The 12,936-nt window shown below is 59.0% G+C and overlaps 2 protein-coding genes across 13 annotated transcripts in view; both read right to left on the bottom strand.

Annotated features, from left to right (window-relative positions):
• Positions 1–12,936, bottom strand: part of NOP2 (NOP2 nucleolar protein) — a 35,436-nt gene that overhangs the window by 10,251 nt on the left and 12,249 nt on the right. The window lies entirely within an intron of this gene.
• IFFO1 (intermediate filament family orphan 1) lies at positions 1,208–12,890 on the bottom strand. Of its 12 annotated transcripts, none has more exons than XM_032874762.1 (10): positions 12,072–12,890; positions 8,023–8,083; positions 7,781–7,876; positions 6,972–7,112; positions 6,654–6,662; positions 5,849–6,030; positions 5,571–5,691; positions 5,196–5,291; positions 2,526–2,656; positions 1,208–1,631 (listed from the first exon to the last, which is right to left on the bottom strand). In XM_032874762.1, exons 1-10 carry the CDS (start codon positions 12,842–12,844, stop codon positions 1,529–1,531), a joined length of 1,713 nt encoding a protein of 570 aa, XP_032730653.1. In that variant the 5' UTR covers positions 12,845–12,890; the 3' UTR covers positions 1,208–1,528. The 12 variants fall into 12 exon arrangements, with proteins under 12 accessions (XP_032730653.1, XP_032730655.1, XP_032730657.1 ...); XM_032874764.1 differs by having other exon boundaries at positions 5,196–5,288; XM_032874766.1 differs by having other exon boundaries at positions 5,849–6,006.

The raw sequence follows: 12,936 nt of genomic DNA, 5'->3' as shown, positions 1-12,936 counted from the left end.
TCTGGTGCCTCTGTCTGAAAGCTGTTCTGTTTACAGCCAACTGAAGGGTAACCTTGGCACAGGAAGGGCTTTGGAATTGGACTAGCAAGTCTCATGGCCTTGATCGGTTACCAGGCCACTCTGGGGCAGAGCCCTAGTAACGTGGAGGACAGCTGAGGGTTTGCCAGGGGGCAAACTCCACTCTGCCTCCCAGCTATGAGGTCTGGACTAAGTTACTTGCTTTAATGTGCCCTAGTTATTCCCATCTGTAAAATGATAGGCCGGTGCCCAGCCCCTCCGGGTCTTCTAGAAGGATTCTGTTCGGTCAGCTGTATAAGCACTGTGTAGTCAATGATCAGGAAAATGAAGTTAACCTCCACCTTTAGGACTTAAGAGGGGGTGTGAAGGGGATTGGTACTGTCCTGCACGGGAGGCTTCGGGGCAGAAGCACAGGCTTCTGTTCACCTGCTTGTGTTAGGGGAGGAAAAGCAGGGTGCAGCTCCCAGAAGGGATTGTGTACCTACCACCAGAAAGTGCTTAAAACAGGGACACAGAAGTGTTCAATAAATACTCTCCAGTTTGGTTATTATTAAAGATTCCATTCCAATGTCCATTCAGGCAGTCAGGCTGACAACTCATTTGCGTGTCCCTAGTTTCTCCCAAGCTTTTCCAAGTCTGGGACAGCTTCTCAGCCTGTTGCTCTCAGTGTGTGACCGACAGGGAGGCAGCCAGCTGATACTCGAAGAGACGGAGACCCTGAGTGCACACGCACGTGCTCACACACACACACACGCACATGTAGCTTCACCTTTCTGCCACTCCGTGCTGACTGGGAAACGAGCAAGGGCTTCTGTCTCCCTCCACGATGCTGCACCAGTCAGCTCCAGAAGCCACCCAGCCCAGGGCGGGGGCACTGAGACCCCTGAAGGCAGGCACTGTCCTGGGGAAAGGGTCGCAGCCAGGGCACTGCCATCCACAGGCCCTGAGCACTTGGGAGGGTGGAGGGAGGAGGGAGCGCCCTGCCCATTCTGTCCTTCCACCTGCAGGGTGGAGGGGAGGCCCTCTCCCACACACAGCCTGGGTTCCACAAGCCATGCAACAGCCAGCCTCATCCACTTCATACCAGTGCCTGGGCCAGTTAGCACCAGTACAGAATCAGACCGTAAACGGGCTTGAGGCCACAGAACTGGAAGGAAGATCTGACAATCACGTTCCTTACTCAGAGAAAGTAAGGGGCCACAATCACTGGCAGCATTTTAGAGATGAGAAAGTAGCAGACACCCACACATGAAGGCAGGAGAGCCCCTGCTGTGGTGGGAGTCGCCTGGGACGGGCCAGCTAAGCCTTGGCTAAGCCTCGCTCCAGACACCTTAGAACCCTGGAGGCCAAGGTCAAAGGCAGGAAGCCCAAGGGAGGAGTGCCCCAGTCCCCAGGGGCGAGGCTTGGTGCAGTGGGACGGATAATATTCCCCTCTGTGAAACCCCCACCCCTCCCCTCGGTGAGTTCCCAGCAGGGTGGGGCCCCAGGGCTCTGAGCTGGAGGTAGGTCCCTATCTCATGGAGCTATCAGATGAGACATCACGATCGGAGTCCTCAGCCTCGCTTGGCGGCGGCGGGTCGCTAAGCGGGACCGCAGTGAAAGCAGGAGACTTTCTAGAAAAAAACACCAGCTGTCACCTTGGGGCAGGCAGGAATCCTGATGAGGCTGGGTAGCATTCCTCTCTCCCTTGGCCTTATTCTTGGGCAGGCTGGTGAACACCATCTCTGATGAGGACAGGTGGGCCACGCATGTGAGGGTGGAGGCAGGGTGAGGGAAGCGAGGAAGGGGAGGGAAAGCTCTTGCACCTGTCTTGGGGACTCTGGGAGGCTCAGAGTTCAGAAATAGCTCAGATCACAGGGCCACACCTAGGTGGCTCAGTCACTTAAGCATCTGACCTTGGCTCAGGTTAGGATCCCTGGGTCCTGGGAGTCTGCTTCTCCCTCTCCTGCTGGCCCTCCCCCAACTCATGCTTTCTCTCTCTCTCTCAAATAAATAACATCTAAAAAAAAGATCTCATTTCACAGTATGAGAGATGTTGCCTGAGCCCAGCTGCACAGGCCAACTGCATAAAGCTTGCCCCAGCTTGATGTCCATCTATAGTATTTCGGGGACTTCTTAAAATGTACTTCTTTGTAGAGGCAGAACGTACACAGGGCCAAATGCACAAACTATGGCCCTGACTTTAGACACAAATCCGCCACCACACCGGTTCTGTTCCTCGGCAGTTCTGAGCTGCTTCTGACCAGGGAACCCCCGAGGCTGGTGGTACTAGGAGATCTGGGCCATCCAGCCATGAACGGACGCACGCCCATCGCCCCACTGCTGAGGGACAGAACACCCTGAGGGACAGGGCCGGACACGCAGGGTGCCCCCGCCCAAGAGCCCCACGTCCAGATGGGACTGACCCTCAGGCTGTTCAGGGCCAACCCACCGCATTCCCTCCCTGCACGGGCGCCCCTGGTGGAAGACATGGGGGCCCGGCCCCCACCTCCAGGGCCGGTCCTCACCGGTCTCCCGACTGCGTGATGAGCCGGCGGCAGGTCTCCATCTGCACGTCCAGCCCCCGCTTCATGCTGCACATCTCCATGTACTCATGCAAGTGCCGGTTCATGTCATTCTTGGCCGTGGCCAGCTCCAGCTGTGGCGGGGGAGGGGAAGGGCCCTGCAAGTCAGCAGGGCCCCGGCCTGCACCCCCGGGAAGCAAACATGCCAAGAACACTGCGGGGTGGGGGGTGAGGGGGCCCCGGGCGCCCGTGGGCAAGGCCTCAGATTTAAAAATCAGTCTGCCCAGCCAGAGGGGACCCACTGTACTGTCATTACATCTAGCTTTCCTGGGCATCTTTGCCTGCAGAGGAAGGCAGAGGTCTCTGCCACGGGCCTGCCTTCTTGCAACTGATCCTCCCTGACAACAGGAACCAAAGTGCGGGCAGGACAGAGAGCCCGCCTGGGGTGGCTGTCCATGCAGCCTGGCTCCCTCCCTGGGCTTCCTGCGTGGCCCTGTGCAGCACTGCACCCCATCTGTCTCCCTCATTCATTCGGGTGCTTCTGGAAGGCCAGCCATGGCTTATTCATCTCTGCCTGCACTGGCCCAGCACCACGCTGGGTGACTTAGAGAACTTCATGACAAGCCTTGTGGCACCAAGGAGGAGACCTGTCTGAGTGGCTCAAAGAGGGTCGATCCTCCTCAGAGAGCTCTCTGGGCTCTCGTCTCTCCTGTGAGCCATTCGCAGCATTTCACAGAAAGACTGTGGCCACACCCAGCGCCCCACTGGTTAGATGTACCCCAATTCAAGAAAGGTTCCATGGTGAAAATGTGGGCTCAGAGATCAAGGAAAAAATGGCCTCCCTGGCAAAGGTAGGGCTGAGAGGCAGGGCGAAGGCGGGAAAGATCTGGGCCAGAGACAATCTTGGCCTCTCTTTGTTTTGGGTACAAAGGACGGGGGGCCAAACAGAGAGGCCGAATAAAACTGCTGGGCTAAAACTGCTGGGCGGTGATCTGCTTGACTGCCCCAGAGCAAAGATAAAGGGTAGGAAACTCCCCGTGAATAATCCGAAGTGGAAAGAGGAAACCACCCAGAACTAATCCCAACTGGACAGGGAGAGGATGGGAACTCAGAGAAAGAAGTAAAGGGGTCACAGGGCCCGACAGAAGAGATGGTGGCCCGGGTGGGGCAGGAGCCCTAGCGGGCACAGCTCACACAACAGCCAGGGTTCCAGAGCAAGGCCGGGAGGGCGGGTCATGCAACTGCTCAGTCAGGAAGACAATAGAGGTCACTCACCCGCTCTTGTGAGGGCTGGCCACTGCCACCACCCCAGCTTCTCCAGCTAAGGAGAGCGGGAGGGGAAGGGGCCAGCTGCCAGAGCCCGTCACCGGTGAGGACAAGAAAGACAGAAATGAAGCAAGTATATTCTACCCAAAGACAAGGCTAGGACCGCCACCAGTTGCCTCTACACATGTGTACGGGTCCCCTTCACACGTGAGGGAAGGGAGCCACCACAAGCCAGGAGGCAACCAAGAGCCTCCACGGAAACCCCCAGCCTCGCTATGAGACTGGAGGGCAGGGCAGGGATGTGGCTCGAGGGACTGGAAGGAGGCAGGACGGCAGGAATTCCCTCCCACCTTCCACTTGGGCCCTGGCTTTACCACTGATAATTATCAGGATGAGTCACCAGGGCCAGCAGCATACCCAAAGTCCCCTGTTAGCTCTCAACACCTCTCCTAAAGCCATCCTCCTGCAAGACAAGAGGGAGCCTGCCAGATGGGTGTCCTGAGTGGACAGAAAGTGGCTCTTCCCTCCCCCTCCTCCGTGGGGAGCAGACACCTGGCTGCTGGCCTTTAAAACTCAGCCCGTCTACCCGTGCAAGAAACAAAAGCAGGTTCAGCTTCAAGGAGCAGGACCGAGTGATGTGTGTTGGGAGAACACGCAAGTCGGAAAACCACCTGTCGGTCGCTTCTTAAAATGCCGGCAGTGTGAGAGCAGCAAGGGCACAAATAGGCCACGGGGGCTTAAAGAGAGGCCAAGAGTTCCAGAAGCCCAGGGGCCTCTTCCCCACGCCAGGGGCACTCAGGGCTCCAGGAAGGGCCCTCTCCAGGAGCGGGAGGCTGCCGAGAACAACGTCCTGCCCACACCCCCACCCCCGCCCCCACCCTGCCCTGCAGCTGCCACAAAGCCGCCCTCGGGCCTGCAGACCTAGCTCCAGCTTAGAGCCCTAGCTTCCCTTCCCTAGCCTGGAGGAACCTTCCCGAGGAGGAGGACAGAGGAGGACAGAGGTTCCTCCGTCAGCTGAAGGGCTGAGCTGAAGAAACAGCAGAGTTCGAGTCCACTCAGTGGCCTCTGCTATGGCCCCAACAGTAGGAGAACTAATAAGCACTACCGCGCCGGGCAGGAAGCCTCCCAGGCTGACAGCCCCTGCTCTCAGCTCTGCGCGGGCCTCACTTCCTCTGATCTTCAGACAAGCCTGTGAGCAGGTAGGATGGAGAGCTTACCCGACAAATGAAGAAACAGGCTCAGAGGGTGCAAGCAGCCCATGAGCAGTTGCAAGTGACAGGGCTGAGACCGGAACACACATCTGCCTGCCGCCCCCCAGCGCAGAGCAAGGTCTTAAGGCCCCACCCCCAAAAGAGAAAGTGGGGTCCCCCTAACCCCTGGTCGAGGCTTCAGACACCTCAGCCTTACCTCTATCTGGTCAATGGTTTCCTGATATTCCTTCTCCCGGGTTTTGAACAGGGACTCCGTATCTTTAATCACCTTCTCCAAACTGTCCTCCTGCTGCTGGAGCAAAAAGGAAAGCAAGGGTGGGGTGGCCAGTGGGGAGGGTGGGATGGGGGCATCGCACAGGGCCAAGGTGGGGAAGAGAGAGAGTCCTGTTAAAGGAAGCTGGAGACAGCCCAGAGAAAGGAAAAAGGACGAGGGGAGAAGCAGGCAGAGGATGAAGGCCACAGAGGGAAAGCAGCAAGGAGTGCAGGGAGCAGAGGGGAGGGAGGGGACAGGCGGCCAGCTGGGGGTCTGGGCAGGACTGGCAGGGGCCCTGAGGCTGGGAGGGGCCGTTACCTCTCCCTGTGCCTCTGCGGCTGCCATGGCATAACCTGAGAAATCCTCCCAAAGCAGCAGGGTCTCCTCAGTCTCCTCCCAAGTCAGGCTGTCACAGTCGTCCTCAAAATCATACTCCCTCCTAGAGACAGGGAGCCCGCCGTCAAGGAGGGCAGGGGCTTATTTTTGGGCAGCAGCAGGCCGCTGTCGGGGCGTTGGGCAGGGCGGGGGCGGGGGGTGCCTCCGGCCTCGGGGCAGGGGTGCCGCTGAGGGACGGGCCTGTGGGACTCGGGACTCACAGCTGGCTGAGCATGCGCTGCATCTCCTCGTTGATGCTGAGGGCTGTGCTCTCCTCCTCATCCCCATCGGGCTGGCGGGGCCCGTCACTCTCCGACAGGGAGGTGTCCTCCTCGATGGCAGCCTTGCGCTCCCGCTTCCGCCCCCCCATGGATGGGACCTTAATGGGAGACAAGTGCAGAGACTACAGAGACGAGGCCGGGTGCGTGAGGAGAAGGGCAGGTGGGCAGGTGGGCGCCGGTGGTGGTGGGGGGGGGGGGGGGGGAGGGAGAAGCGTGAACCAGCGGGAGGGCAGGGTGGACAGAGAGAGAAGACACAGTTACAACGACAGGAACAGACACCGGAGTTACCGAGAGACAGGCAGACACACACAGATGGGGGCAGGGCTGCAGACTGAGAAGGAAGAAAAAGGAGAAACAGAGAAAATAGGGCAGTAAGATCAGGAGAGAAATGGCCCGGGGCAACCACATCAGATGTGCAAAATGGCTACAGAGGATTTATTTTCTTAAAAAAAAGAAAAAAGAAAAAAACGTCCTTTCTAATGAAATGACCAAACTGAAAGGAAATTTTGGGCTGCAAGGAGGAGGTGTATACAAAGGAAAGCCTGAATCACTCATCCAGATCTGGAAAGTCAGAGAAGGGGCAGAAAGAAATGAAGCAAATGGGGAAGAGCAAGGAGAACGGAGACAGGAGTAAAAATCTGGGCCCAAAAGCCCAGCGGGTCAAAACTGAAGGCCAAAGGCCTAGGTAGGTGACTTAGAAACTGGGACTGGGACATTAAAAAGCTTGCATGAGAGCAAAACTAACCAGCTTCTTCTGTGGAGAAAGCAAGAGAAGATGAAAGGAAGAGAGGAGAGGAGGCGGACAGAGGAGAGAGAGGGGGAGGGGAGAGACGGTGTTAGAGACGGCTTCCGAACCTTCTCTTCAGAGGCTGTTCCTTGCCCCCCAGCCTAGTCCCACTGAGGGGCCCCGGTGCCAGGGTGAGGCCCCCAAGAAGGAGGGGCCGGCGCTGACCCAGGGGGCGGGGGCAAGGGGGCTCTGGGCCGGTACCCCTCTAGTGAGGAGCTGAGGCACCGGGCAGGTGCGGCAGGGGCCGGGGGCCTGCGAGCAGCCCTGCCCCCTCACCTGAAACATCTTGATCATGTCCTCGCAGTTGCGCTGCTGAGCCACGTCGCACAGTTTGGCGGTGATGTCGATGCGGCGACAGATGTCCATATCTACCTTCATGGCCTTTTCCTGGATCTTTGTGTCCAGCTCAGACAGGTTCTGCCCAGGGAACGCGGGGCGCGGTAAGACAAGGCCCAGTGAGAGCCTCAGCCTTCAGGTCACACACGGCTGCTGTGTGTCACTCTTCCTGGACGCCCTCCCCACAGCATTCCCACGCTGCTCAGGCCACGGGCCCCCTGGTCAGAGGGGGAGCCCTGGAGTGCATGGCCCGGAACCTGCAGGGGCTCCCCCCGGAACTTATGATCTCAGAGAGAGAGCCCACTGGGAGCTCGAGAGTGGAGGAAGTAGTGCACGAAGAAGAATGGCTACCACTTATTCAGCACGAAGTCAGGGCCAGCACGCCCCTAAATGCATTCTCATCTCTGGACTAGCCCTGCAAGGTATATGCCCTTATGACCCCATTCCGCAGAGGAGGGGGACAGAACAGAGCAGTGACGGAATGCAGAAAGCCCCCCTGCAGGCTGGTGGCAGAGTGGGGATTTGGGTCCTTAACCACAGCTTAGGGCCTCCAGGAATGACAGAGGCCATACTGCCCCCTGCATAGGACACCAACACCGAAGCTTCGGTTCCTGCCTTTCCTCTTGAACAGGTATGGGGAGGGGGGTGGGCAGCGCGGCATGGTGGGTGAAGGCTGTGGCCAGGAGAGCCACAGGCCCAGACCAGAAAGGCCTGCTCTGCAGGGCCAGGCGCAAGGGGGCCACACTCACGTTGCTCATGAGCCCCTTGAAGACCACGAGCTCAGCCTTCAGCTGCTCCACCTTCATGGCCAGCTCCTCCTGGCAGGCGTCAGCCTCCTGGGCTTCCTGCAGTTTGGGAGAAAGCCCCATGAGCGAGCCATGCCGCCCATGCGGGGTGCAGGTAAGGACACGGAAGGGCCTGGAGAGGACTGGGCGGGGGGGCCAGTGACAGGGTGAGGGACACGGCAGGGACGGCAGGGGCAAGCCCTCACCTCCTGGAGCTCGTTCACTCGCTCCTGCAGCTGTACCCGCACAGTGTACTCCTCTTCCCACCTGGCAGACATGGGGGACAGGGAGGGAGCCTAGGTGTGGGGTCCTGCCCTGCCCTGCCCCTGCGGCTCCCTGAGCCCCCACGCCCCCCACCACTCAGGGCTCTCTCTCTCTAGCTCTGCTGCCCTCGGTGTACAGGAGCGGTAGGCAGGACCAGCCGGCTGGCCCGCAGGTGGCCAGCTGCAGCTGTCGGGTGGCTCCACGCTTCCTGGCACTCCAGCTGTCTTCCCAGAACCTCCGGGCCGTGCCCCAGGAGCCGTACTTAAGAGCAACCACAGCGCCTGTCCCACTCAGGCCCTGGCTCAGCCAGCTGCCCGGCTGGCCTTCTCCCCTCTCACACCCCCAGGCCTGCCGGCCCAGTCCCCCACCTTTGGGGGCCCAGATCCGGTCTCCCGCCTCCTGCCCGCTCCAGCCCAGGGCTCCTCTAGCCTGCTGCCCTGCCGCTTGTGGTGCTATTTCACTGTGGAGAAGCAGCTGCAGGACACACGCCACAGCAACAAGGCTGGTCAAGAGCCTGGTAGGAGACACTCAAAGTCTGTCCCCCGGCAAAGGTCCAGAAACTGCCCCCCTCACCAACCCGGAGCCCCTGCACGGAAGCCCTGGAGAGGAGTCGGGCCTGGCCCTGAACCATGAAAGCAGTGGAAAGCAGGAGCCAGCGGGGTCCCAGGCACCCAAACACCGAGGGCGAGGGCAATCAGAGTAGGAAAAAGAGCCTCATTCATCCGCTGGGTGGGAACTAGCAGCGGCATCCCCTACGCTCCAGGATTCTGAAACTAGGAGCACAAGCAGCTAAGAGGACCCCCTGACTACTCCCCTGCTATGCAGGGCCAGGGCTTCCACTAGACGGGAGTCCACAGCAAGCCAGTGCACGGGTCATGGTGCAGCAGAGGCGGAAAGGCCGTGCTGGAGCGGAACGCTGCAGGAGGACTCAAGACTCTGCGAGGGTGCCTGGGCTGGCAGAACTTCTCAGACCCCACTCAGACAGCCTATCACCTCCTGCCACTTCTTCAAGGCTCAGAAAGGAGGGCACGGTACCATGAGAGACACTGCGGGATCAGAAAGGTGGCCAGAAGCCACAGAGAGGACGGCAAGAAAATGAAAGCCTGACGGAGCAGATTCTGCAGACGTGGGACTCTATCCTCCCTGCCCCACCTCCATCTCTCCCCAACCTCGCCCTCTTCTCCCCGCTGGGCTCTGCCCACAGCCTCTTCCCTCCAAGCCTTCCTGCTCCTCACTGGGCTCTGCACTGCAGTGTTCCTAATAATAACTCCCCAACGTCACCCACTGCCCCTCCCGCCTGGGCAGGGGAGAGGCAGCCGGTTGGGCCACTACCCGGCCAGCCTGCCATGCAGCCCAGCTTCTCAGCCTCTTGACTCTCTGCTCCCCACCCCCCTCCCTGCTGCCCCCACATCCTTCCTCCTTTTGCTCTGGTATTCTCCCTCTGACGGTCGGGGCCGGTGAGGGGTCCCAGAATCATCAAGTAAAATAGTTTCAGAGTTCAGACATATTTATCTCTCCTGGGCCTGTGGTTTCTTCATTGACAACCTGAAGCCATGGGATGCGGTGCCATCATACCCTGAGTCCATAAGCCCCCGGAGGAAGCAAGCCTGGCAAGGGGACAGTGACCCTGGGCAAGATGCATCGGGAAGGGCAGAAAGCAGCAAATTCCAGTAGAAGTTTAAGTAAGGAAGTTAGGGGAGGATTGAGATGAACAAAACATTACAGAGTTTTAAAAAAAAACTGAAAATAAATTGCCTGGAAGCTTACTAGAATTCTTTAAGGTTTATTTATTTATTTTTAGTAATCTCTACACCCAACGTGGGACTCGAACTCACAACCCTGAGATCAAAAGTCACATGCTCTCCTGACTGAGGCAGCCCGGCGCCCCTGGAAGCTTACTAGAACTCTTTTGTTCTCCAGCCATACTTTACCACAAACAGGTTCCTTCTGACCTCCATTCCAATCTGGTCTCACTTCCAAGGTTCCCTTGACAGGGGTAGAATTTGGGCAATTTCCATGTGTTCTACCTTCAATGAAGACCTCCCTCCCAAATAAACGGTACCCTCGAGCAAAGTGAGGAAGCAGGGGCCATTCCCACACTGGAAACCAGAGGCCAGGATGAAGGATGAAGAGGTCCACCCAAGGTGGCACACAGCAGGGGAGCTGAGAACAGAACCCAGAAAGCCTCAGCTCCTTCCCAGTTCGGTGCTCAGGCTATACCCATGCCTTCCGGGCCACGGACAGGAGCTCCGGTGTTTTCAAGGGAACAGAACGAGGGCACAGGATCTGGGGTGGAAGAATGAGGAACCGCCAGTGTCACGTACCACACACCTCTAGCTGCGGGGCCCTCTGCACAGCAGCGTGCTGCAGAGCGATGAGCTCATCAGTCCCCAAGGAATAACTCTCTGCTGCCCTGGACAGCTGGACCAAGGACAAACACCCTTTCAGTTAAGGAAAAACAAATACCCGAGAACAGCAGCTGTTTCAATGGTTAGGCATTCCAGAACTGTCCGTGTTCGGCCACTGACTGTTGTTAATTACCTCCTGCAGGGACAGGGGCTGGGGCAGGGACTGGGGCAGGTTGGTTCTGGGGGGCATGTGAATGATGCCTTTAGAACTGAGACTCCCAAAGGCACTTATAACATGGGCTACGTACGATGAAGGAAGCCAGCATGAAGACAAGACTCAGCATCAGAAAGTCTGCTGATCTGCAATCTGCTAGACTCTGGCTGGTTACAGCTGCCTGAAGGCTGCCCCCAGACCCAGGGGTAAGCTCCAGGAACCTTCAGCCAAGCCCCAGCTGACACACTAGTATCTGCCACACATGGCTGCCTGGGTAGTTCCCAAGCCTGCCCACAAGGGGTCAGAGTAGTCAATGAAGAGGTTAAACCTGATGGCTCCAAAATAAAGCCTCCTCCAGACCCGTCATCTTCCTCCTCAACCACAGCATCCGTGGCAAAGGGCTGGCTGTGCTCGTGCTTCTTCCTAATGGCCCGGGTTCTCAGGCCTCTAAGGATATACAGCCAGTGCCAGCATCACGTCCCTTCTCCTGGGACCTGGCTGCCCTACCAGTCCCCCGAAGAAGGCCAAATCCTCATCCTGGGTCAGCACTGGGCCTGACCCCCGCTGCCTTATACTCACAGGGTGTGTCCAGATTCTCAACTTTTCCACACACTCGGTTCCTCTGCTGGCTTCGCTTACATTTCGTCATCCTTTGGCTCCTTGCACTTTCACAGATTCCCGTCCCCCCCCCCACCCCGCAGCTTCCACAAGCCCTACGATGACCAGCAGTCCCTTCCCCTTTCCCTAGGGAATTCCCTTCCCCCTTATCTCTTTACTTTTCTTTTTCTGACTTACTCCAAGCAATGTTCCGAGGTCCCAGAGCCCTTCCTGTGGAACTGGAGTAGGCACCCAGTTTCCATCAGCATCACCTTGGGAAACCCAGAGCAGCAGCAGGATCGCCCACTGGGAGATGCAGCTCCCCCACCCCCTTCTAATTTCACTTAGACTCCCAAGTGAAAGCTATATCCTGATCTCTTACTTTTGATCCATATGCGGCATCTATCACAAAACTGCTCTGAGGGCTGAGCCTGGAGAGGCTAAGTAGTACCCCAGATGTCTACCCAGAGGTAGACACGAGTCCCTTTCACACGGCACACAACCCCACAGTGAACACTGTCATCCAAACACTTCAGTCTAGATGAGACAGAAAAGCCACAAGAAAAATATGTACACCCCACAGTACTCGGCTCTGAGGATCCTTCTTCCGGTCACCAGTGCGACTTCTGCATTCCCTGTGGATTCTGGACTTCCTGTACCCAATGCTGTCTGTCTACTTCCAAGCTCCTCCTAACACAGCAAGAACTTTACTCTCATCTTACTCCTCCCTATCTCCTCTCCCGGACCCACACCTGGTCCCGGCCCCATGTGTGCTGGGGCCCGTCCCGGCCCCATGACACTGAGCCCCGTCCCCACCTTCCCGGTCCCCTACCTCCGCTTGTACTCGTCCCGCTCGCGCTTCACTTTAGCCAGGACGTTGTAGAGCGCGCGGATCTCGGGGGTGATGGTGTCGATCTGGACGCCCACCCCGTCGGGATGCACCCACGACAGGCCAGGCCCTTGCACCAGCGTGGGCTCCAGTCCCGGCCCCAGCCGGCGGGCGTGAGAGAAGGACCAGATGGTGCCGGGCATGAAGCGGGCAGACGAGGAGTAGGAGGTGGAGGTAGAGGTGGAGGGCGACGAGTGGCAGGCCGCGGAGGGCACGAGGGGGCCGGCTGGCGAGCGCGCGGGCGACCCCAGCACCCGCGCCGAAGGGGTGCAGACGGCAGCGGGCCGGGCGCTCAGGGGCAGCCCCAGGGGCCGGATGGGGCTGACGAAGCCGGTCTGCACGGCCTGGTCGCGGCGAGCCAGGCCCCGCCGGCCCTGCTTACCCTCCTCCAGCGCCTGCTGCAGCTGCTTCTCCAGCAGCCGGTTGCGGCGCTCCAGCTCGTGCACCTTGGCCAGGAAGCAGCGGAACCGGAGGTTCAGGGTCTTGAGCACGTTGATGTTGGAGCCCAGGTCGTTGCGGAGAGCCATGGCGGCGGGGGGCGCCGGGCCCGGGCCGGGCGGCGAGTAGGCAGCCGGGCCGGGCGGGGCGAGCGGCGCTGGGGACACGTCCCCTCCCCCGGCGAAGTGGTCGCCTCCCAGAGGGTCCCCCAGCGGCCCGGCCAGGCCCTGCTGCTCCTGCTGTAGGAGGAAGAGGTTGGGGCCGAATAACGGATTCATGGCTGCGTCTTCTGCTGGGAGACAGAGACCGCTACAGAAGCAGGGATGGAGGGCGAGGGAGAAGAGCCAATAAGGCGCCAGGGTGACGCGGG

This window comes from Lontra canadensis, unplaced genomic scaffold (assembly GCF_010015895.1).
Source record: "Lontra canadensis isolate GAN:19392208 unplaced genomic scaffold, GSC_riverotter_1.0 scaffold53, whole genome shotgun sequence".
NCBI lineage: Eukaryota > Metazoa > Chordata > Mammalia > Carnivora > Mustelidae > Lontra > Lontra canadensis.
Note: the sequence above shows the minus strand (reverse complement) of the source record. Positions and strands in the feature narration are given on the sequence as shown.